This window comes from Megalops cyprinoides, chromosome 5 (assembly GCF_013368585.1).
Source record: "Megalops cyprinoides isolate fMegCyp1 chromosome 5, fMegCyp1.pri, whole genome shotgun sequence".
In the NCBI taxonomy this organism is placed as follows: Eukaryota; Metazoa; Chordata; class Actinopteri; order Elopiformes; family Megalopidae; genus Megalops; species Megalops cyprinoides.
This window is the reverse complement of record NC_050587.1, coordinates 17,549,354-17,575,441: the sequence shown is the minus strand read 5'-3', so window position 1 is coordinate 17,575,441 and position 26,088 is coordinate 17,549,354. Positions and strand designations below refer to the sequence as shown.

Genomic DNA, 26,088 nt, shown 5'->3' with positions numbered 1-26,088 from the left:
GAGGATAATAAGCCGGCCTTTGCTAAAATACCTGTTACTAATGGCTAACTTAATTCTCCGGATTTCTGACTCCTGAGACAGACACGGCTTCAGGAGGCATAACACCGTATCACCTCTGCAACCTTGAGATGTATCATTCAGGTAATTGAAAGAATAAAATAATAATAAAAAAAAACTAGTGATATTTGCCAGAGGGACACATGGGAGCTTGTAGCTCGTGCTTGGAGGTCTCCGCTCTCTCCCCCACTGTGACCGTCTCTTACTCTCAGCTCAGAGTCGGCATCAGAATGAGGCCTATCAGCCCAATGCAATCAGCACACCTATGAAAAATGAGGCTTTCAAAACATCTTGCCCTGTGGTGCAGTAAATTTGAAAGTACTCTTAATAATAATACAAATTGCCATTGACTTTAATGTGCCTCAGAGCCATCCTGTAATTTCATTAGTTCTCCCACCCGCCTCGGACCACCCCCTCACCATCCCCCTCCACCCCCCAACCCCCGATTCCCACTGCAACTGCAGACACAATGGAGCAGGGTGATGTCATTGGTTCTCCTCTCATTGAAACCTGACTCAGATGCTGGAAATAGAAACCAGAGTTACTGCCTTCTTATCGGATTAAACTTCTTGGGGCGTTCTCTTCCGCCGTCTCCCAAATCAATACGTGGATATCGGTGTTAAAATGCTGAGGAGCGGTTTGTGTGCTTTGTAAGAAGGGGGGGGTGCACAGACTGACCATATGGGCACTGCTAATCCATGCTGATATCCTCCTGGGGCTCACTCAGGACAGCACAGATTCTGAATTTATCATTGTTTCTCAGTGTCTGGTCTGAAGTCTGGATATCAGTCTGGATGTAATCACTAATGCAGTGTGTGCAGTGGAAGATCCTTTGGGTTATTCCCCTGTTATAGTAAAACACATTCATTATATGTGTAGATATGTAACTGTATATTGTTTTAGACTAAGCTTGAAGGGGTTACTTTTGTTAATTTTGTTGTATTGTGTTTTTTCCATTTCTAACTAATTAGTGTTCATCCACAGAATACTACTTTTATTAATTTGTGTATGATAAGAGGTATATTAGTTTTCAGCAGAGCGTGGGTGCTGCTAATCACCACTTCCTTTCAAATGTCAGTGCATCTCACACAGCTTGGGTTCATAAATGTGCACGGCTTGCCTGAGAATAGGTCTAATGAAAAAGCCACTCATAACTTTATCGTGAGAATTCTTAACAGTATGCATAAGAGACAGATATTCAGACAGATATTCAGAGCCAGTAATTGTGCAACATTGTGAGTCATTTTCAGCGGTATGCACTTGCAGTGACCAGGAGTGACATCGCGACGGAATGCAACACATTAGTCAGGGTGGTATGTTCTGCCTGATGGAAAGATACTTGATGAAACTAAACCTTCCAGCTAATTCTTGGATGATCCAGCCTAGACAGGTCACAGTTGTATCTGAGGTCATTAGTTTGTGTGCATTAATATATGGAGATAATTGTACCATATCTCAAGTGTCAGATGTGGGAAAACACCAGACAAAGTGGTCAGACACAGTGGGCTGGTCATACACTGAATGGACTTGAACAACTGTAGGCCTTGGGTGACCCAATGTTTACATTTTATAATCCCAAATGTATTACTGCTCTAACTAGGCAACAAATATAAAATATAAAATATAAAAAATAATCTGAATATACAGTTTTTCTGGTTTGTATATATATATATATATATATATATATATATATATATATATATATATATATATATATATATATAATGGTTCATGTATATATAACCGTGTTCTTCAAATGTACCTTCTGTATATTTTGTGTTCATTTTATTCTTTGTCATTAATATATAATAGATCCCATTTTTAAACCTGATGCCAAAGCGTCCTTCACTGTGGCCGTTAGAGCATTATTCCAAATACATAGAGCATTTCACATTGTCCATTGCAACTGATGAGCTCTAGAAAGAGGCAGCATGTGTGTAATGTGTGTCATAGCACTGTCTAATGGAGGAAAAGCCTCTTGATTTAAGCTGAGGTTTTCCTTTAAAAAGCTCTGTCAATGCATCAGACCACTGTGTCTGCAGCTCAAAGCCTAATTCAGGACGGTGCCCTATGGTGTATGCGAAGACTGAGTAAGGCAGAGATTCATGGGAATGGCTTTACAGATCACTATGCTATCTTGTCTTCTACTTTAAATTGTCAAAAGTGTACATATTATATTTTATTATATTAAATACTTGTACAGTATTACATGGATGGGGCAATATAGAATGGTGATTTAAATACCAAACCCTTTGATCAACATATTTGATTTAACTAATTAGATCTGTAATTCTTTTGAGAAATTTTTTTCTGTCATGAAACATACATTTTTACCAATAAGCTCAATTTCTGCCAACAGCCTCAGACAGCTAAGGAAATTCAAATGGATTGCATGGACTAGTAGAAAATCAATACCTTCATACAAAGGTAGTGATAGTAAGTCCCACTTATATTTCCATTTCAGGCAGATCACAACAGTGATATGAATTAATCCAGGGTAAATTAAATAGCTCTCAAACCAATTTACATTCATCTGGATGTCCAAGTCTAGTTGTAACAGGGAAAATGTTGAATTCCTCCATTCATGAATAATTCATGACCTGTGTCACTTAGCACTGGAGTACAAAGCAATTCTCAAATTTGCAATTAAATGTAAGGCTGAGGTAGAAACGTAGCATAGAACATAACCGCAGGACACAAGCAAAACATTGTCCATTATGCCCCTTCCAGCCAGTACAACTCCTCACTGCAGTCCCAGCATGGCAGTATTTCATTACACTGAAGAATGAGTGAGACTTCAGTCCTTGATTTAGGCCATATGAAAAAGAAAATCCAGGCTTGTATTCTGTGCAAATGGTTTTTGTATGGAAAGGTGTGGTAATTGGACTTTATGGTAAACATTGGTGTACTGCACAGAATAGTGCTTGCAGAAGCTTTATGGAGAGATGAGTATGTGGGGGAGGACGTTGTGTCAGAAATGTGGCTCTGAAGTGGAGACAGACCGCGGGCTCTAGCCAGTGGATATAAATACAGGGGAATGAATAACAGGTAGCAACAGTGGCAGTGTGTCATTATTCAACAGTCCATACAGACCCACACGGTGCTATTATAGCCAGTGCATACCTTTTTCAATACATATCCATGCAATTAATTTCAATACAATCAATACACGCAGTACAATATACCCTCCAGTAAAACTATAACATACCAACATTAAAACTGCACAAATAAAGTAGAAGGAGGAATGGAAGTGCCAAAGTAATTGTCAGTCTGTGATGTAAAATGGCCAGAGACTGTCATCCTCCTGACCACTATGGTAAGCTGGTTCCACCACAATGGGATCAGAACAGACAGAGGACCCAACCAGCAGGTGTTGGGTGAGGTGGGGTAGGGGTGATGCAACAGGCTTCCTGAAGTTGCAGAAGAGAGTGACCTGTCGAGTGTGTCAAGTCTGATAATGGAATTAAGGTAAGAGGAAGTCATTCCACACGCTGCTCGGTAGAGTAGCACCAGTGTTACCGTAGCCAATAGAGGGAGATGAAGAAGAATGAGAGACAGGAGAGTGTGGACAGGTGAGTAACAGCATTCTGGTTTCAGTAGTCCAGGTGTGAGAGGACCAGGGGCTGAAACAGATGCTCGGTTGAGTAGATAGTGAGGAATGGACCTATACTATATATACTATAATGCTGTATAAGAAGAATCTTCAGATACTTCTAACCAGCATTGTGTGGTCCTCAAAGATCAGGCCAATTTTTTGAGTGTCACCCCGAGGCTCTTTGCAATCCGTGAGGCTGACACTGTAGTGTTTTCTAGGGAGATGGAAGGGAGAGGACTTATCCGGGATGTGGAGAAGCTTAGTCTTAGAAAGGCTGAGCCTCAGGTGATGATTAGACATCCACCAGTGAGGTGTCAGCTTGTCAAGCTGAGACGTGTGATGGCACCTGAGTGGCAGATGGGGGAAGAGAGCATAAGCAGCATATATATATTTTTATACTCATTCAACTTGAATGGATTCATATATGTTCTATTGTGGTTACTCTGGATAAGAAAATCTGCTAAATGTAATTTAATGTAACATAATGTAATGTATACCAAAGGCCCCCGTGTAAATATTAGAAAGGAAATACATTTTGGAATTGGGAAAGATAGTCTAACAGGGCGTCACTTCGTCATGATGTCCATATACACAGGGCACCACTGGCTATATCCCATCCCATTGACAATGAACCATCATTAAGTTAATTGTGATGGTAATTATAGGATTCAAAAAAGTTTTCCTTTAACTGGGAAAGGCAAGCAGCCATTGTTATGAATTATCCATTTTTAATGAATTCATGAATGTCAAAATAGAAATACAAAGAATGCTTTAACAGACAACTATATATGAGATGCTGGAGTTTTGAGACTGACAGTAAAAAGGTTATGAACTCAGCACAACACACATTTTGTGATTTCGTACAGACAAGTACTGTATAAATCAGTTCAATGCTGCCATCTGCTGGTGGTAAGCCTTTCACTGGCTTTGATAATGGCACAAGTCCTGCAGAATAGATGACAGTCTCCAAGAAAATGCACAAGTCTCACTGTGATAATCAAGGCAAAAACAGATGCCATGTGCCAATGATTAGTGAAAAGCCTTACTGTTAGAAGCATCAGGAAAAAAATATGTTCACTTTTTTTTTTACATTCAACTCATGGGATATAACCATATGCTGAACAGCCTTCCTTGTATTGTATCATTGTGCATTGAAGATGTTTAATATAAAAAATAAAACAAATATATGATAATAATACAATTTTCCTTGCCTTAAATAATCCAAATAGAATCTGAAATTTCCCAATTTTAGGTGACAGTATTCCTAGAACACTATTTTTAGCATGAAGCCCAGAACATACTCAGTCATGCATTATGTGACTGACAGTACTCATGGGTAGCAACAACACGGGGAACAATTGACTGAACAATGCATAAATAATATAAAGAGCTCAGCGCTTTTCTTCCACACTCCAAGCCCAGCTCTGTGCACCTGCGATTAGTACCATTCCTGCCACTGGTTTGGTCCGCGGTGAATGATCTGTGTTTTTAGCAATGCAGACAATGTCCGACATCCACATATCAGCAGGTAGCAGCAGATGTACACTTGTGCTGCAAGCAGAAAGCTTGGGGGTTTCCAGCAATCATATGACTTATTCATCACCAGCCATGCAGTGAGGGTGGTCACGGTGACGGCATGCTAGCTATAAATCTGGAGCGGTAGGGGAACTTGGGATGAAGTAAGCGCAGCTGGAGGTTGCTCTTACTGCCCACCCATGTCTGTGGGCAAAGAACCCACGCTCTCATATAGCAGCGTGAGAACCAACAAGCCAGCAAACCTTGACCCTAACCGGTCTCTACAACCTCCATCTAACAGATGAAAGACAAAGCAATACTGTACTTATACATAAGTCATCTTTACTGCCCTGGTTTTGACTGAAGGACAATGGACATGCACATCATTCTAAAATACCAAGTGTATGATGGAGACCACTTTTAAGGTTAACAATGTGCCAGTGGCTGAACTGACAGCAAAGATATGGGTGACAGAGTCATTATTTTGTAATTTAATTTGATGTGGACGCTGTCAGTTCTCTACAAGAAATGGCTTGTATGCAGTGTATAAACTGTTTATCAATGATAGTCACTGCTGCATCAGAGAGGACTGGGGTGACAAAAGTGATTGATGGCCACTGTCCTAAAAGCCACACTGAGGAAAGAGCCAATAGACTCCTAATGTCCATTATTTTAAAAGGGCCAATGTAAAATTTTTATCCATAAGGATCATGTTTGAATCAGTGCTCTACCTGTGTTATGTTACGTCCACTGATTGTCCAACCATTGTATGCTGATAGGGATAGCAGAAAAGACTACTGGTAAAGTGATTCTATACAGAGCATATGAATGGTGAAGTGTTCATGTTATACAGTCATGTAAAGCATGAGATTGCTTTACAATATACAAATAGAATTACATTCTGATTTCTTTTGTATGCCAGAGCCTTTAAGCTTCAAACTGTGGTTAAACTATATGCATTTGTAACAGGCATACCTTTTTGTTTAACCGGTAATACTGTTCCTTACTCTAGGTGTGCTGTAATTGTCCACCACATTACACAGTGATATGTGTATTTGCATCCCTTAAAAACCTTTGGGCTGTTTGTAAGAGAACCATATCACACCACCTGCCAACAACACAAATCACATCATCACTTACTCTTCCACCATCTCATTACAAAATGTACAGCAGGTTTTTATAGGATTGTTTTAATCAAATATTTCAAGACAACAAGGCAAAGTTGTGATGGTATAAACATGAAAGTTGCCACATAGAAGCACCAGGTTGCAATGCTGTACATCTAAGTCAGCGCAATGTCTGGGTTTGCGGTTTCCACTAAGGGAACGAAATGGAAATTCCCATTCATTTAATGGAAATCATAGGCTTTTACTGGAAAAAAAACAGCAATTTCATCTGTCTGTGAAACACCACCGAGCACAACTTGACAACTGTTAGTTTGGATGAATTGCCGCGAGTCAGCACTGGAATAATACACAACTGAATGGGCATTTCTTTCTGAGCTTTATTGTAGAGACTGGCTTTGACACCTCTTGGCAAACTGTAATAAAGATAACACTTCTGCAATATTTGGTTTATATATAAATATATGACTCTTTATTTGTGCTGCCCTTTCCAAAATAGGCACCACACGCACACATACAATAAATCGCAGAATGCAGTAATAAAGCAACAGCAAAATTACACGCAGACATTTTAAATGTCCCCTGAGATTAGAAAAAGATCTGAACCTTTCTCCGTAGATTATCCTGCGCTGTGGCATTCTCTTCGGCTTTATTACGATATTCCATCACTGTAATGTCATAATGAAGGAAGTGAGCCGATAAGGCTTTCACTTTGTTACCTTAGTGAAGGATTAAACCGCCCTTGCAGGATTCCCATATTTCAAACCTTAACAGATTTTAATAAACTGGGTGCGTGACAAATTAAACCATTACACCCCTTAATGGGCCCATGTTAACGATGTTTCAGTTGATTCTATTGCGGCAGTGTTAGCCATAAGTACTTTGTGTCAAGAGCAAGCATAGCCCGCAGTCGTCCCCGCGTAATAAATGAGGATCTCGCGTGAAGCAATGTGCCGGAGATTAAGCAGTTTATCAGTCTCGTGCTGAGGCACCCGGGGCATCAATGAGAGGAAGGATTTAGATAATATCAGCATACCGTTAACATACCGTTGTCTCCTACATTGTACGTATGAGAAAATACAGCTCCTTCATCCCAGCCCAGAACTCAGGCGACTCATTTCTCCACTGTTCTGTGGACAACGTCATGACAATTACATGCAAGCGAGTGAAAAACTGAGTGCATCACAGAGATATAAAATAATGCGCTGGATTCTTTGTTCTCAGTAATGCCGGTTAAATTTAAAAGCAATTCCCATGTACGTCACAATAAGTCCGCCATTGTTGTTTCCATTGTTGCGCAGTCAGGCCGTAACTGAAAATGGAGGAGGAAACTTTGTGATAGGCAATCCTTTTGTGGACACCTCCTCATGTTCTTTCCAAATAAAACAAAGGGCATTATAATAAACAATTCCTAAATAGAACTCATAGCGGGGAAAGATTTAATTACACGGTTGGAACAAAGGGCTTATGCTGTATTGACTGTCAAGTGGTGGTAATCGCTCAAAACAAATGAAACTCTTTCTCTGTGATAAGGGTGGAGTATATCTACATTAAGGGTGATTGATAATCTCAGGGCCCTAATGGTGGGGCTCGCTAGATTGACCTGTTCTGTCGCAACAAATTACGAAGACTTATTTGAGGGACATTAGAGTGTGTCAGGGCCAGGGTACACCATTAGACATTTCCCCCGCATCGTGTCGTCCATTATCTTGAGATCCTGTCAGCAAAAAGAAATTGAGAGTCGATCGAGGGTCTTTGTTGCAAAACAAAGGAATTATGGGCTGGAGAGAAGGGCCAAGGCATGAGGACTCATGAAGGTGATGCTGACCTTTCTACTGAACTCTTACATGAATTTCCTTCATTTTTATTTTAAAAGTAGACACAATTATAAAGTGCTTTACTTTAATAGGCCCAATATAAAGTAGTACACTAGTTCTATAATCTTTATCTAAAACTGTTTTGTCTCTGGTACTTTTTCCTTTATATTACATTTATTTTCTTGCTTTTGCTGCTACGGCACAGCTTTCTCATTCTGAATCTCTCATCCTTCTCCTTTCTTTATACCTCTCTATTCTGTATTATTTCAATAATTGTTCATTTTCATGGGAACACCTACTTACTGTAATAATATAGAATTAATGCATAATTAATTTATACAGGTAATTTACATTTGATAGTAGTGTAACATAATGCAATTATATTACAATAATGATCGTATTACATTTTAATGTAATCTATTGCTATGATTTCACCTTGAAAAATGCTCTGTGACATTTTCAGTGTGAGGGGCACTATACTAAGTATGTTTAATGGATCAATGGATGGACTTACTGACTGACTGACTGACTGACTGACTCATGGATTGATTGCTGAGGTTAGGTTGCTTTGGCTCTCTTGATTCAGGATACAAAGATTTGAGATAATGAGATATCCCATTGTTATTATAGAGATTTTTATTTCTATCGAAATGAACACAACTGGCCATTAAAGAATATGGCAATGAAGGTGAGGCTTTGTTGGATTTTCTAGTCCCTTTTCAAAGGTAATGTCATCATATTTGGTAATAGATAAAAATTGCTATTCTTGAGATTACAAAGATGAGACCTACCTAAATTCAGATAATAGGCAGTGTCCTTACATGTTGTCACACTTGGCATGATATACTTGTTTCATGTCTGTTATACCAGAATTGTTTGAATCAGTAATCAAAAAACAATTCAGTTTTTTTAATCAGTTATCAAAAATGATTCAGTTCTTCAGTTCCATGTGCTGTATTGAAGAAAAACTGCTGACACAGGAATAGAAAAGCGGAAGAGCTAAACTTTCGGATTTGTAAATATTGAACACAGTGGCTATAAAACCTAAGTGCCTGGAGGAAGTCTTGTTATCTTTGCAGGATTTTTGAGGATTATAGTACTGTCTCCTATGGCTAAAATGGGCTGCAGGAGTGCCCCAGTATGACAGTCATGTAGGGTATTACCTCACTGGCCATTAGTATTGTATTTTCTTTCTCAGATTGTAATGCTGATAATTCTAGATAGTAACAATTTGCTGAAGCAATGCATGTAACTAACAGTCATTCTTTTACATGGTAGGTGACACAAAATCACCATCAAATATTTTCATAGCATTCCATTTTACAGGAGTTACTTTTTTGGTGCTCTTTCCCATTATGCCACCCTGTTTTGGAATCACTAATTATGCACAAGACTCGACCCGCTGTGACAACCTCTGAAAATGTGATGCAGTATCAAGGCAAGACATAGTGGCTGCAACCAAAGGCCATTTTTTTGTGCTACAACAGTGCACTACAGTGGAGTGAGCATTGATTGTGGATAGGTGCTGCCCCACTGACGTCATCCGAGCAATTCACAGGTGCCTGAGAGTGGTGTGAGAAAATCCTGGCCGGCCTACCCACCGCTGTCCCTGGCAGAACAAGGCCAGCTTGCTCCACCTCTGTCCCAGCAAATATTGACAAACGACGCAGCTGGTCTCGACCATGGGCCACAGGGCCAATATTTCAGAGTGAACACTTGGTTACAATTTTTAATACTGTTTGAGGAAAAAAAAAAAAAAAAAAAAAACAGTTTTCTTACAACATAATTAAATATCTGAACAGATAAAATACAGTTTTAGTATTTAGGAAAATTAATTAACATTACATAAAAGTAAATACAATTATTAATTATATATGCAGGTGGAGTGAATATTCATTAAAAGAGGATTAAATAGCATCTACAGTAGTTTTAATGGCAATTTTAAAGAAAAAAAAAACACAGAAAATTACGTGATGATTTTGGTGAATTTTTCTCGAGTTGTGAAATTGTTCTCCCGTTCGGTAAAGTACTCGACATTTGGATGTCTCAGAATGATGCCTTTGATGTTGCTGTATTACCTTATCATCCACAGAGGGCGCTACCTAGATTACGTCTAGGGATTCATGAATGGGTCCGTCCTAGTGAAATATAGAATGGGCATTTGGTTTCAATGCCGGGTCATGAACGTTATTAATGAATTTTTTAAAATACCCAAACCATAGTTTGGATGAATGGGTGTTTTGACGCATTATGAAATATAAAACATTTACATTTCTCGTTAGTAAAAGATACATAAAATTGCAAATCGGTGATTGTGACGTGGCCGTTTGGCTGCCGGCATGCACCAGACTGCACAGTGTGGCCTGAAGGTATCTAGGACCTAGGCGTTTGTATACGGAAACGAATGGCTGCTAGCTAGTTAGCGGGCGATTTTAGTGTCAGTTTGACACTACAGTTAGCTTTATTTAATGTTTTTACACCAAGGTGGTCAGCTTTTTGGCTATTGATTTTTGTGAGAAAACTACACTAATGAGTACTTGTTCATTGCCTTCTACTGAGCTAGTGCTATTCGTGAGCACACTAGCTAGCTAACATGAGCTACTAGGTAGCCGGCGAAGTGAAAACGTAGATAGCCAGCCAGCTATTATGGACCAAAAATACTTATTTTAAAGTAAATAAAAGGTTCTTATTTCTAAATTATGGATGAAAAATACAGTAGCAATGTCATTTCCAGTGGAAAACTTGGACCGGTGGAAGTGCCTAATGCCAGGTAAATACACCTCTTCCGTGTTGGACGTGTTTTACTAGCCAGTATGTTTCTTTAATTGTGAGCTCAACAGCTAACTAGCTAATCAGCTGCAAGTTATGACGTTAGCTGAAATTTGAGTGAACACTTAACATATGTAGAGTATCACAAAAATATGTATTTGTATGGGTTGCTGGGTGCTAGCTGGATAGTTTTGGCGAAATGGGGGTTACCCACGATTGCTGGCTAGTTAGATGCTGATAAAATATCTGGCCTTCAGTGACTTCAGTGATAACTATCCAGCTACATATTTGTTTGCCGCCTTATGTACAAGCATAAAGGCAGCTACTTGATTAGCCACATATACGTCTTCATCGATTAAAGCATGCACAGTTTTTAGATAGCATCTGACGTTATTTAAGACATTTACATTTATTCATTTAGCAGACTCTTTTATCCAAAGCGACGTACAAAAGTGCATTACAAGACTGCTATTGCAAAAAGATATGAAATTGTTCTGTAATTATTCCATCTTAAATAGGCTATCTGAATACATAGATGACAGTAAAACAACGAAGGAAGGATTTTTTGTTATTATTCAGGTACAAATTAATTATTCTATGGTGCAGTTTGAAGTTTGAACAGAACACAAGTAAACAGATTTTTATTTGTCCGTTGAAAATAATGGAGCTAGAAAAGAAAAAGTCAAATCACGACATCCTAAAAGAAAAAAAAAATGAAGAATAAAGGATGAGATTGATTAGGGGTTATAATTTACAATTTTGTTAATTGCATAAATCTACCATAGAATTTTTTTCTTATGCTGGAAAGATAGGATGTCATATCCTGTTTCTAGAGCTGTACCCGTAGATGAACCCACTCTGAAATCACTGTCCTTAAACTTAGAAAATGAAGCCAAATCGTGCAGAAAATAAAAGGTCTGAGTAAATTATGGCATGCAGTGGACTTCCATATATCACCCCAACTGGATACATGTCAGTATGTTGATAGACATACATGAAATTATAGTGTGGATTCCTGGCTATTTCAGTTATATAATCATATTGCAAAAATTAAAAATACAAGTTATAAGTGAGAAACTTGCTGGATAGGTAGGATGTTGTGCCTTTGTACAAACATTGTTAAATATTGACTGCTGTCATCTGTAGAGTATGGTGGCTGCTAGAAAACTAAATCAATAGTGTGATTGTAAGAGGGTGTGTACATATCAACTGTATAATTACCTGGTATTAAACATGTGTAATGTTTCAGTGTTTTGGTGTAACATTATAATGTGACAGATGAGTTATTTGAAATTATTGCTTCATGTCATTTTTTTTCCTTTCAGGCTAACCAGGTACATTGTATTACTCTGTGTCACCAAGCTGTTAAAGGCTTTAGGAATTTTTGAATCCTATGATCTACTTAAAGTGGTCCACATTGTTCAGTTCATCTTCATACTAAAATTGGGGTAAGTTTTTTCTCCTTCTTCGTAGACATATACAATTTTTTGGCTTTGTGGAAACATTTTATTTTAATCTGTCTTATGGAGATATACTAATCTTTAAAGTATGTTTCTTCCCCCTTAGGTGTTCATTGGTATTACTATTCTTCCAAAAACCTTTCTCCTCTGGGAAAGTTGTTACAAAACGCCAGGTAACATTTTATCCCTCTATCGTGCTGCTTAACTGAAGCTATCAGTAGCATGACCAAAGATTTTGTCTTAACACGTATGTACCGTGCATGATTTGTAGGGTAACTTTTTGTTGGCACAAATTTAGGTATCTTGAAAAAAGTTGACAGACAGCAGTTTGCTCTGCCAGCCAGTTTAATTGCATCTGCAGCTCCTACAGCATCAAACTTGTTGACACGTGTTCATGCTTAACAGTCTGTGTTGTAAAACTATGGTTCACATTTACTGTAGAAAATACTTGTTTTACTGCCAATACCTTTATCAACCTTGCACTCAAAAGTGACAGTTAGTAGACATGCCAGGAGTTTCAGTTCTTAACATTGTAAGGAAAAAATGTATTTAAGTGTTTTAGTCTCAGACAGTCACAGAGATTTTGAACAAAGGTAGTCTTTGTTTTCATGATTAGGGTACACACATATTTTGGGATTTTAAGTTCTGCAATGCTAATGTGTTTTTGGCTGAAGTAATAATGGCCTTATAAGTTTTGCTGTGATTGTTATTCTAAATACTCTTTCCCCTCAACTTCCTTTTCAGTGGGTCCGAATCCTCAAACATGCTGTCATCAGCTGTATAATATCACTACTGGGATTCTTCGGCCTCACGCTCTGTGGACCTTTACGGTATTATGATTTCACTGCGATATGATTTTCAAAGAAAATAGCCATGGCTGTTTCACACATTGGGCTATTTGGTGAGGGGTGAATTTCTGTGATCATTCAGTTCTCAATAAAAGAAGGTATTAGGCCTTCTCAGGACAATACCCCAGACAACTCTTGAATCCACATTCCAGGGTAACCTGTGTTTGAGAAAATGTGAAATGTGGCTGTTCTTCTGATGACCTTGGCTGCGGTAATTAATAAATGGCCTGCTGGAGCTCAGTTATGTGGTCGTGAAAAATGAAATGGTTTTGTCTTGTCTGTTCAGGACACTGCTGCTGTTTGAACACAGCGACGTGGTGGTCATCTCTCTTCTTAGTGTTCTCTTCACGAGCTCTGGCGGAGGACCCTCCAAGGTAAGGACAGAAAGCCTGTGTGTGTGTTTCTGTGTATGCCCCTGTGTGTATTTGGTGGATGGATAGACCATCACTGTTTTCTGTGAAGTGCTGGGAAAGGTGACAAATGTACACACGTAATAGTAACCCTATTGTTATTTGCCATTAACCTTAAATTAATACCTCCTTTATTTCTCAGGAACAGTTCAGGGATATTCTGCTATTAGATATAGACATGTAACATGCAAGCAGTATAGTTAGTGTTATGATAAATTCTATTATATTTTATTATGTTTTTACTTTGACTCTGTCATGTTATATGTATTCATTTATTACTGTTCAGTTCTTGAATAAAGGTTGTTAACTGAAGTACCAATCTAAATAGAAAACTCAAGATTATTTCTAATTTCTAAATTTAGTATATACATCCTGATAATATTGCTTAGTACTGTTAAACTGCATCAGAAGAATTTGTTCTTATCTAAGCCTAAATTACTGACAAAGCAAGCAAGGTATGTATGGCAATTCTAAGATACCCACACTGCACACAGACAGCACCGAACCACAGTGACCACTTCCTTTCAACGAAAAGTAGAAGATAGTTCAGCATTTGGTTCATTACATTGATTTTGTCCTCTTTCTGCTCTAGACCAGAGGAGCTGCTTTTTTCATCATTGCTGTGATCTGCCTCCTGCTCTTTGATAATGATGACCTCATGGCAAAAATGGCAGAGCACCGTATCCTTTGTCTGAGGAAGCACTTTACCTTTACACTAGAGAGGAACATGCCTGAACATGTCCATTGAGGTGTATTTTCTGTCACGGTTTATTTGGATCTGGCAGACGTGTCTGGGGGGCATTTTTTGTGAAGAAGTGTGGATAATTCTCAGTGTATCTGAAAATAAGTACTCTGAAAGCAGCACTCTGGTGATTTTGAACATTGAATTATAAATTTTGCACCACTAAAATCTTATCTACAAAATACCATTATGAAGTCATAGTTCACTGAATTCAGGCCTAAATTCAGTCTAACCACCACAGTATTTTGTGCTTGTCTTTGAGCAGCGTGTTTTAGTTCCTAGCATTGTTTAATTTTTACATTGTCATTTACATGTACATTTACATTTTTTGTAACATTCAGTGGCTGCTGAATTTGTGGTGATGTCTCTAATCATGGAAGAATGCACTGTTTGCTTGAAATTGTTATTCACAGTTAAGGACAGGGTGGTTGAATGTACGCCTTAGTGTAAGTGATACCCAAAAATTTAACTCTCGGAAAATCATCAGTTCATGTAATAGACTGTTGGTGGGGTAGTTGTGAATGGTTTATGTGGAAATTATATGTCGATTTTTATATTGTGATGTGGAGGAAAGATGTGTGTGACACGCTGGGTTGTCTTCACTGCAGTGATATTATACTTAACAGTCATGCCTGTAGCTGAAGGACACCACGACAGTGCCCTCACTCATGCCCTCTACACTGCCATCGCGTTTCTGGGTGTGGCAGACCACAAGGTAAGCCAATCAAAGTGTAGGGTGGCCCTCCTGCTGGAGGTCTCCACACGATGATGCTTTGGTTACTATGCAGTGCGAGGAGAATTAGTCTTCTCGGTGTTCCCTTCCAGAAAATTGCTATTTGGTATTTTTGTGTTCCATTTAAACCATGGAGAGATATGTCAGTATCTACACCCGCCTCTCCTCTGGTTTCTCCTTACTCTTAGGGTGGGGTGGTCTTGCTGGTGTTGTCCCTGTGCTTGAAGGTGGGCTTCAACACAGTGTCGAAGAAACTTTCTGTGGAGATTGGGGGAGCGAAACGCCTCTACGCCCTGTCTAACCTGGTCTCTGCTGTAGTACTGCTACCTTGGGTCATTGTCCTGTCTGCAACCACAGAGGTAAGGAACTGAAACAGTGAGTAAGCTCAGGTCAAACAGGAAGAAAAAGAATTAAGATGTCAGCAGTATTGAATCAGTTTACCAGCTGCATCCATCTACACTCCATCATTTGAAAACACAAGGCTAACACAAGGTGTAGTGTAATGAACGCAGTAGTTATTGGAAAAAACTGAAACATATGCACATCAGTAATTACTGTTTACTGACCATCATGTTCCCTCCCTGAGTGATGCTGAAACATGAGAAGGAGGGTGCTGACACATGAATAAAACCACTGACTTGAGAGTAGCCTTTGGTTGCATTTGTGAACGTTTACTGAATTATGTAGGCTGATGTAAATTCTGAACCCCCCCCCCGGTCCATTTGTGTCTGATGCCCTCAGAGCAAGGTGGAGTCCTGGTCGTCACTGATCATGCCGTTTGGGATGATCGTTTTCTCGGTGATGATCCTCGACTTCTACGTGGAGTCCATCTGCGTCACCAAGATGGAGGCGCCCCGGTGCGCCCGCTACGGCTCGCTCTTCCTGTTTCTCGGCGGGCTGCTGCTGGCCAACTTCTGGACCCACCCGCTGACCGACCAGCTCCGCTCCGTCAGCAAATCCGGCCAGCAGGACGGCACCGAGCACGTGCTCTCTGGAGGCGTCGTCGTCAGTGCCATGTTCTTCATCTTGTGTGAGTGTGAGCGATGTGAATTGGAGACCCCCCTCCTCCAAGAAACTCTGTTTGGGGTCCATAATAAGAGAAACGTGGTGTCCAGGGAATAAAGGGGAACTGAGTCGAAGGGGAGAAGGGTATGCAAGATTTCAGATGTGGGAAATAATCAGAGAGCACATAGAAACCTAAAGGGGTCAGTTAGCATAATGAGTACTCTGACACACAGCTGACCTGAAAGCTGACCTGCGCCTGCATTACAAAAAATAGCAGAGAATATACAGAGGAGTTGGAAATGGATCCTGCAGTATTGCCATAGAGGGGAGAAGCATGTGCAATGTCCACAAGAAGTTGTCATTTCTCCTGGGTGTGTGCTATCATACTGGTTCAGGGGTAGCCAATGATAGTCGCTGGAGCGCCAGAATTGTTTCTGGGTTTTGTTCCATCAGAGCTGTTAGTCACATAATTGCATGAATTCTGCTAAATTAATGCGGGTGAGTTACTCACCATTTCACCATTCAGACTGAATCACCCGCATTCATTTAAAATAGTGACTACTCCAACCATATGATCAAGATATCAGACACCCTGGGGTCAGGGTTACCATCTTTATTAGCCATTCCAGTCCAACACCTTCCCTTTTTTTCCTCTTCACAGCTGACAGTATTTTGTCATCCCCGTCCAAGAAGGGGCAGAAGGGAACGCTGGTTGGGTACTCCCCTGAGGGGACCCCTCTCTACAACTTCATGGGGGACGCCCTCCAGCACACGTCCCAGTCACTGCCCCGCTTCATCAAAGACTCCCTCAAGCAAATCCTAGAGGAGCACGACTCTCGCCACATCTTCTACTTCCTCTGTCTCAACCTGGTGAGAATAGTCGGGACTTTTGCTGTGTAAAAATTAACAAGTAACCTATGTAACAAACAGTTGCTGCCACATGGCATGCATATTAATAAATTTGTAAATATAGCACATATATTATTTTTTTATCCTTTATTTAACCAGGGAAACCCCATTGACACTGAAATCTCTTTTTGCAAGGACCTTGCAGGGACCTGATGAAAACACAGTTAAAGATAATTACAAAGACAAGTGATATAATACATTCACAGAGGATAGTGAGATAATAATAAGGTATTCAGAAAATTAGAAAATGAAATAAGATTGTCCAGTTTAAAATTCCTGTTTGTTTAAAAGTTGTTTTGTTAATTTCAATATAGCGTTTATTAATTTTTAAAAAGAAGCAGTAGTAACTAGAATGATGGTGCTAGCTGGCGGAATTCCAGTGGAGTAGAAAACTCAGGTAAAAATAGCAGCTTTGTAGCTTTAACAGGCTTTGAAGAAAAATTGTTACTTGACATTATATTCCATGATTGATTTGCTTAGCAGATGCCCTCATCCAGAGAGGTTTACATATCTTGCATTTTGTATCTATTTATATCTGTTTGTATCTATGTATTTATAGATAAATGGTGTTTACTAAAGCATTTCAGATTAAGCACCTTGCTAGGAGGATCACAGTACAGATAGGTCTGCATACGACAAAATAAAAGCAGATAATTAAATCAGAAAAGTCCGATCAGACACAACTCATTTCCAAGTCTGTATCATTCTGTCTTTAGCCCCATGAATCCAAGCAGTACCAGTATTCCATATGAATAACATCAAAAAGGTCCAAATCCAGTGACTGTTAGAGAGAATGTGATGGCTTCTATTGTAGAGCAAAAATGTTATTGTTTTCTTTGAGCCCTGTCAGCCATATTTCTGATGCAGCGCTAGCTGAAAAAGAGGCATTGCCATTCAGTTCATACTGGTGTCTGAAACCCTGCCACTCTAACATTGCAGGCCTTCACATTCGTCGAGCTCTTCTATGGTGTGTGGACCAATAGCCTGGGCCTGATCTCCGACGGCTTCCACATGCTGTTTGACTGCTCGGCCCTGGTCCTGGGGCTCTTCGCCGCGCTCATGACCCGCTGGAAAGCCACACGGATCTACTCTTACGGGTAGGTCCATTCAAAGGCAGGGATGGCGACACTGCTCTCAGTTGGCTTGAATGAAAAGCCACCATTGATGTTTAACTTCATCTCTGTTTTGCACTTAGCTATGGCCGCGTGGAAATTCTCTCTGGGTTTATCAATGGCCTCTTCCTCATGGTCATCGCTTTCTTTGTCTTCATGGAATCGATCACCCGACTTATAGATCCTCCCAACATTAACACAGAGATGTTAACGGTAGGTATGTCACTCACACGGTAGTTTCGTAGTGCTTGTTGATGGACAGTGGTACAAACCTTACTAAGAACATGCTTGGTTAGACCATTTTATGATGGGTCAGACTTGTGACTTGGTCAGACTTTGATGTCTTTACTACAATAATCCATATGTTTCGTAATTTCCTGAAAAGGCACTGTATCTTATGGACACAATTCATCATCATGAACCTTTTCAACCCCAACACCATAAACAGTCCAGTTAATACATGGCTTTTCCTCTGTTTTGTCTATAGCCCGTCTCAGTTGGGGGGCTCATCGTCAACCTCGTGGGCATCTGTGCCTTCAGCCACGCCCACTCGCATGGTGCGTCCAAGGGGGGATGCTCATCGCATGACCATGGCCACTCCCACCACGGGCATGGAGACCACAGCCACGGGGGGCATGGACACAGTCACGGTGGACACGGACACGCCCACAGCCATGGGCACGGACACTCCCATGGCTCAGGGGGTGGAGGGATGAACGCCAACATGAGAGGTGCGCTGGACTTTTACTTTCTGTACTAACTGAGCAGCAGACTAGGGCAGACGAACTTGCAGATCCCTATACTCTTGTTCTGGAAACACCACAGTGGTGGTATTGGACCTGTGACAGGGTCAGAGGTTCACGGTGCTGCTGTGCCCTTGAGCATACGCTTAACCAAACCAAACCGTATCCAAGTGTCTGAATGGATAGTATGCGGAAATTTGATGTGAAGTTGAACAAGGGCATCTTCCCAGCAAACGTGACATCCATCATGGGACAGGTGGTAGGCACATGCCACTTGTGGTGGGCTGTGTGTGTTGCATCGGGTCTGAGGTATATCACTGCTCCCTTTCGCGATGTTTCAGGTGTCTTCCTGCACGTCCTGGCCGACACCCTGGGCAGCGTGGGGGTTATCATATCCACAATCCTCATTCGACAGTTCGGCTGGCTCATCGCGGATCCCATCTGTTCCCTGTTCATTGCCGTGCTGATATTCCTCAGCGTCATTCCTCTTTTGAAGGACGCATGTGAGGTTCTCCTGCTGAGGATCCCCCCTGAGCATGAAAAGGACCTCAATAACGCGCTAGAAAAGGTTAGCCGATTTGGCCTGCAACAGTCTCGCGTTTCGATTTGTTTATAAGCCGTTTTCCAGGAGGCAGCCAGCAAGTTGCAGCCTGTTTGCTATGTTTCCACTCCACTGTGAGGGTGATTGACTGACGGCGGGTCTCACAAACGTGTACCACACCCATGCTCTGTGCTCCTTCCTCAGATACAGAAAATCGAAGGTGTGCTGTCCTACCGTGACCCTCATTTCTGGAGACACTCTGCTAGTGTCATAGCTGGAACCATCCACCTACAGCTGATGTCAGATGTTGTGGAGCAGAGAATTATACAGCAGGTAAGTTATTTCTTACTAAGACTTCTCAGGGTTATGCTGGAGATTTGAGGGGTCAGCTACTTGAGACTGGCAGATGGGTTGCATAAATGCAACATCCCACAAATTACTTGTAGCATTGCATCTGCTGTTTCAGTACTATGTAGCCAGCCAAACCGCTCTCTTGGCAACTATGTGATAAAAAGCATTTCAAAAATAAATGCTCAAAATACATAGTGATTTTTTTTTAATACTCAGTTTCTATACTGGTACTGTTTCAGGCTAAACCTGCTTTACTGTACACCCCTTTGAAATGAACACAGCAGCTGTGTACACAGATGGGGTTACTTTGCTGTTGCAGTGGAAAAATCAAGGTCCACTGTTCCAATGACTTTGCTCCCATCTCGACTTTGCTCCCACCAGGTGACTGCAGTGCTTAAAGATGCAGGAGTGAACAACCTCTCGGTGCAGGTGGAGAAGGAAGCCTACTTTCAGCACATGTCTGGACTCAGTACTGGATTCCATGAGGTTCTAGCCATGACGAAGCAAATGGAGTCCATGAAATATCTGAAAGATGGGACATATGTCATGTGAGAGGCATTCAGTGGGAACAAATAAACAGCAATGCTGAAACAAGAATAAAACTGTGTGTTGGGATTATTTCCCTCTGCTTATTTTTTGGATATTGATGTATAGATATCCTTATATATTTTGTAACTTTAGTAACATGTAAGGGAATTGCTTTTGCTTTAAAAGAAGCAATGGAGGTTACTTAAGTGAAAAGCTAAAATTGATATGGAAGATTTTCAGTTAAGTGTCAATGACCTGTAAATCTGATGACGCATTAAATGTTATAAAATAAGAAATGTGCTTTTTTCATATGAATATGTTCAGTATTGCCCTATTTATTTTGAGTTTTTCATAATTTGCCTCTAATTCCATATCACTGCAGGGGTTCTTTTTTGCATCTCTGTGAATTTTGTTGTAACAGGTTACCAAATGCTATTTCTCTGGCTGATTAACCAATAAAGATCTCTCAATTAGTTATTCTGCTTCAATAAAATCACTTAATGGGTACTTGTGTGAATTCACTGCTGTGGAGAAGGAAACCCTCCTTGTTTAACATTCGCCATGTTCCCATATTTTCCTCAGTGATTATGTCAGCACATACTCTGTGTAGATGATGGATTTGTCAGGACTCATAGTAGCTAATGTTAAATGCTGTACTAATAAACTACATGCAGTTGAATTAGTCTCTGACACAGTTTGATTACAAGTATTAACACAACCGTGACATTACATGGTGACTGCCTTTGACTTCTGTGCAGGTAGTCAAGGAGATGTAGAGAAACATTGGGTTTCCATGTTAATTGCTGTAAAATGCTGTTAAACCAAGAGGCAGGCTTTCTGATTTCTCAGGCCTGGAAACCCACATGTGATGTAAAAATGTAGGGCTGAACAGCAACAGAAGCTGAGACCCCTCACCATCCAATAAACTAGCTTTTATTCTCTGTGCTGTTTTTCATCTGGATCTGAACCTGCAGTTTATGCCTGACCTGCGACTTCTAACTGTTATGGTTGATGAGGACCCTGTCTGCAATAGAAACAAGGTGGTGTCATACAACTGCATCAAATCAAATACCCCCATTTCTGAGGTATTACATTTTGGGGGACACATTCTGCTTGTCCTCCTCACCCATTTCTGGTGCACCTCCTCTGGGTTATGTTCTGAAGGAATGTGTTTCCCCTGTGTTGCAGCTGGGGCAGTGGAACTGCCCAGTCATCTTGTGGCCTCAACTAGCATTCTTATTTCTTTCAGAAACAGTGCTCAACCAAAATCTAGCCTACTTCCAAACAGGTGGCTGTGTGCCACGGCAGGACGAGTGTACATGTACCTCCAAGGGTTCTCCCGAGGATTGAGTTACGTGCTGAAAATGGTACAATTTTTTTGCGGTGGTACAAATGGTACAGCCTTTGCTCCATGTCTTCACCACCGCCTGCTGTAATGCCACCAAGGCTGCTCTGCCAAGCCACCGGAAACACATCCTGAGCAACACCACCCCACAGGCCACTGAAACCAATACAAGGCCAGGGTTAAACGCAAAAACAAAGCAATACAAAAAGTGCCCGGAACACCCCGCAATTGAGCGCTTTTAAACTGCGAGTCCTGTCGGCTGTTCCTAAATATGGTGACAGTAAAGGAACAGCGTTTAATCCGTTAAAATAAACGGGTACGCCACTGAGCCATTTTTACCTCACGAATAAATTCTACGTTCAGACACCGAGTTGGGTAGCTAATTTAACTTTGCGCTTTTAACTCAGCATTCTACTGATAAGACTTAAAATTAGTATTTACGGTGGGAAACAGAATGTAGTTTGCACTATAACCTATTTCCCTATCGCCCTATACGTATTTAAACTTCTTATGTTAAAGGGAAATGGAAACAATATAAGGAGAGCTTCCTTGCTAAGTATTTTCAGGAAGTAGTGACATTTCTCACAACAACGACTTATATGTATGTTTTCCTTCTTTACTTTACTAAATTGGATTACCAACTGGATCAGGCCTACCAAATTCTAGATTAGAACAATAACACCTACGGATATAAATTTGATACATTGTTGCTACGAATTGTACACCACTGTTCGAAAGCTTCCTTTGCAAAATAATAATCACATGACCATGGGTCGTCCTAGTAACGCATTCTATGGAGGCGTGTATCATCCAATCAAATTCTGCTAACAATGAAGCGCAGCGAATGAGATTCGACCGAGCGACGATTTAAACTAAAGCAGAGGAGCATTGCTAATACCCAAGTTGTGAGTTGCAGTTACGTTTTTGGAGAGCAAGGATACGGTTCGAAGATGGCTGTTCGTTTAACCAGGGTAAGCGTGCTTGATTTCATTCGTTGAAAATGTATGGAGAAATGGTGAAAGAATTTAGCGGGCTCGCTGTAAACAGCGATGTTTTTAACGTTACTTGTATTATCTTGATTTTCTTGCACGATACCTAGCTACATTGTTGGTGCAGGTCGAGTCGATTCTTTCAAGTTAATAGCTCAAGTTCTTTGCTATAAGAAAGTCAGGTGCTATATATGCAGCTATTATCTTGGTAACATTAGAATACCTTTACCTCAAGGAAACTGAATTGATTCAAAGCAGTTTACGAACTGAACGCCACAAGTTAATCGCGAACGGCCTCGCCCAATTTAGTATAGCTAGACTCATCTAAACTTGTTTTGAGGTGTTGCATCGTCCTTTCAAAAGAGGCAGATTCTTGTGCTTTTCGAAAATGATTTAATTCGAACGCTTTGTCGTGCAGAATTCTCAGCTGGCGGCAGAGAATCGAACTGCGGTGGGGGGGAAAGCGGCGATGGCTACAAAACCCAGTCTAAGGCCGCGGGCTGTGCTGGGAGAGATCGGAAATAAAACCGCAGCTCCACGACAAGGCCTTAAAAAGGTAAGTCTCCTATCTGAAACATCCACTCGTGAGTGTCGGAATGGAGCACGTATGGTGACGACTTTTCCCTACAGGAAGCCAAGATTGAAATCCCTAAAGTCGTTCAGAGGAAACCGAGTAAAGTGGAGAAGGCCCCAGAGGTGCAGGTGCCCAAAAGAAATGCAACCAAGAAAGTGGAAGAGCCAGTCCAGGTGAGTTGTGTAATGAAAGTTTGACTGACCTGCCTGTGAATGCCAGAAGTGTTGCTGTAATTGAATCAAATTTGTGTACCTAAGCTGCAGTTTGATCTTGTTCCATCAGTGTATTTTATAATGTCATTTTCTTGGGCAGGTGTTGCCAGAGCCCACATCTCCCACTCCTATGGAGACATCAGGCTGTGCCTCAGATGATCTGTGCCAGGCTTTTTCAGATGTGCTGCTGAACATCAAAGATGTGGATGCTGATGACTATGATAACCCCATGCTCTGCAGTGAATATGTCAAGGATATCTACCAATATCTACGCCAGCTTGAGGTCAGTTTGGCACAAAGATGGCTTCAGCTTTGCTTTGTTTCTGGCAAGTCTCCATCGCCAGAACTTGCTGGAGATTTGTTGGTGGACCATGTTGAACGGTGATCACTACAGCTGCAACTGATCTACTCCTGACATGCAGATTTGCACATGCATAAGTCTTAGATCAAGACCCATTGTAACTTGATATGAATAATGGTGGATTTCTCAACACTGAGTGGGTGCAGACAACCACCACGTGAGGAAGCCATTTTGTTAATCAGTTGCCCAATTGGCGTTCAGGTGACACCAGGGAGCCCCTCACTAAAGACAAGAGCTCTTAATGGTTGTCACTTGTCATTGTCTCCTGAAATGTGGGTAGTAGATCTGATTCATGCCATGCTAGTGTTTTTCTTCCATATGCATTCCTGTGGCTGCAGTTTGATTCTCAGCCTTTTTACAGGTTGACCAGGCAGTCAGACCAAAATACCTGGAGCGGCAGGAAGTGACTGGAAATATGCGCGCTATCCTCATTGACTGGCTGGTCCAGGTTCAGATGAAATTCCGCTTGCTGCAGGAGACGATGTACATGACCGTAGGAATCATTGACCGTTTCCTTCAGGTAAGCTGACATTCATCAGGTGTCTAAATCTCTTCCCTTGATGTGCAGTGTGGTCACTGACTGACTGCTTCTCTTCAGGATCACCCTGTACCCAAAAAGCAGCTCCAGCTAGTTGGCGTGACGGCCATGTTCATCGCCTCCAAGTATGAAGAGATGTATCCACCAGAAATCGCAGACTTTGCCTTTGTCACGGACCGTGCGTACACCACAGCTCAGATCCGAGACATGGAGATGAAGATCCTGAGGGTGCTGAAGTTCAGCTTTGGCCGACCTCTCCCCCTCCAGTTCCTGAGACGGGCCTCAAAAATTGGCGAGGTAAAGCTGTTCAGTGTAAAATGCTGCCCCTTAAAAGGTCACTGTTTTACAGCTGGCCCATGCCTTGTGCCATGTGTTTCATACTCCCATTTTTGGTGTCTAGCAAACTTGTACATGCATGGACTGCAACTGCAGTTGCTCCATCATACTTCAACTTAACATGGGTGGAATACTTTGTTCTGTAGTGTCATGGACCTTCATTTTATTTGCATCTTGTGTACAGGTGACTGCAGAATATCATACCCTGGCAAAGTACTTCATGGAGCTCACCATGGTGGACTATGACATGGTCCACTTCCCACCCTCTCAGGTGGCCTGTGCTGCTTTCGCTCTCACACTGAAGGTTTTCAACAGTGGTGAATGGGTACGTCACTTTTCCTTTATTGCCCTTTACTGCTATGCAGTGCAGTGCACCTCCTTGACTTGACATCTCTTGCAGACTCCTACGCTCCAGCATTACATGAACTACGCAGAGAGCAGCCTGATCCCTGTGATGCAGCACATTGCCAAAAATGTTGTAAAGGTCAATGAAGGGCTTACAAAGCACATGGTAAGTAATTGGAGGCAGCTTATTCTGTGCTCAAAGGCTTGTGTGCCTTCCATCCCAGCTACAAGTCTGACTTGAGCAACTATCATGACTGTGATCCCTGACACTTTTCCCCACTTGCAGGCGGTCAAGAACAAATACGCAAGCCAGAAGCAGATGAGAATCAGCAATCTCTCCCAGCTGAAGTCATGCCTCATCAAGGACCTGGCAGCGCAAGCATCTTGAGATGCGTTCACTGAGCACCATGTGCTTTTATTGTATAAAATGTGTGCATGCTTTTTAACTTTTTAAATAAAGATTTTACTAGTCACCAGAATACTGACTTCTAAATCTTCTAATCGCAACATTGGGCGCTATAAGCATATTGGGTATCCAAGGTTGACTAGAGGCTTCCTTTTATAGGTGATGCACTACAGAGTTCTATAGGCATGGAATGCCTGCAGCTGTTCTGTGCTAACTTCAGATCCACCTGTGGATTGGCACACTAGTTCTCCGCATGCAGAGCAGCACTGCTGGATAAACTGATTCTGGTGTCTATAGTGAATGCTAATTGTACGTTTCTTTTAGTGTAACTTGGAACTTTTAAATTGTGTGTTTTGAATAAACTTCCTGTACTGGCACCATCTAAGCTTATCAAGTTTCTGCCCACCTTGCATGAAGCAACTATAACTAGTCCTAGTGTTTGGACCTTAATGCCTCATCACATTGCTTTGCAGTATTGCTGCATTTCATGTACCATAACTTTTATACTCATTCTAATAATTGCATTGGATCCACAGACAAGGTGCTTCAGTTGATTACCAGGTCTGACTGCCTCCATGGAAACTTTTGCCCACTTATGTTGCATTTCTTCCACTCAATTCAGTATTGTGGCCCAATCCAGTTTAGATTCTTCTAAAGTGTATTACAACGTATTGATTGCCTGAACATGCTGTCCAGTCCAGGTTCTATGCTGTTACTAGCCAT

At 41.1% G+C, this 26,088-nt stretch overlaps 2 protein-coding genes across 2 annotated transcripts; both read left to right on the top strand.

The window, feature by feature from the left end:
• The first annotated feature begins 10,494 nt into the window (after window positions 1-10,494).
• slc30a5 (solute carrier family 30 member 5) lies at window positions 10,495-20,634 on the top strand. The gene is made up of 16 exons (XM_036528954.1): window positions 10,495-10,878; window positions 12,203-12,325; window positions 12,444-12,510; window positions 13,082-13,167; window positions 13,472-13,559; window positions 14,188-14,275; window positions 14,976-15,052; window positions 15,259-15,429; window positions 15,812-16,100; window positions 16,737-16,945; window positions 17,924-18,081; window positions 18,180-18,309; window positions 18,584-18,827; window positions 19,181-19,407; window positions 19,585-19,713; window positions 20,113-20,634. Exons 1-16 carry the CDS (start codon window positions 10,808-10,810, stop codon window positions 20,281-20,283), a joined length of 2,328 nt encoding a protein of 775 aa, XP_036384847.1. The 5' UTR covers window positions 10,495-10,807; the 3' UTR covers window positions 20,284-20,634.
• Window positions 20,635-22,513: 1,879 nt separating this feature from the next.
• Window positions 22,514-25,459, top strand: ccnb1 (cyclin B1). Its single transcript, XM_036529274.1, has 9 exons — window positions 22,514-22,575; window positions 23,012-23,149; window positions 23,224-23,340; window positions 23,480-23,662; window positions 24,102-24,260; window positions 24,339-24,575; window positions 24,799-24,939; window positions 25,015-25,125; window positions 25,246-25,459. Exons 1-9 carry the CDS (start codon window positions 22,555-22,557, stop codon window positions 25,345-25,347), a joined length of 1,209 nt encoding a protein of 402 aa, XP_036385167.1. The 5' UTR covers window positions 22,514-22,554; the 3' UTR covers window positions 25,348-25,459.
• The last annotated feature ends 629 nt before the right edge of the window (window positions 25,460-26,088 follow it).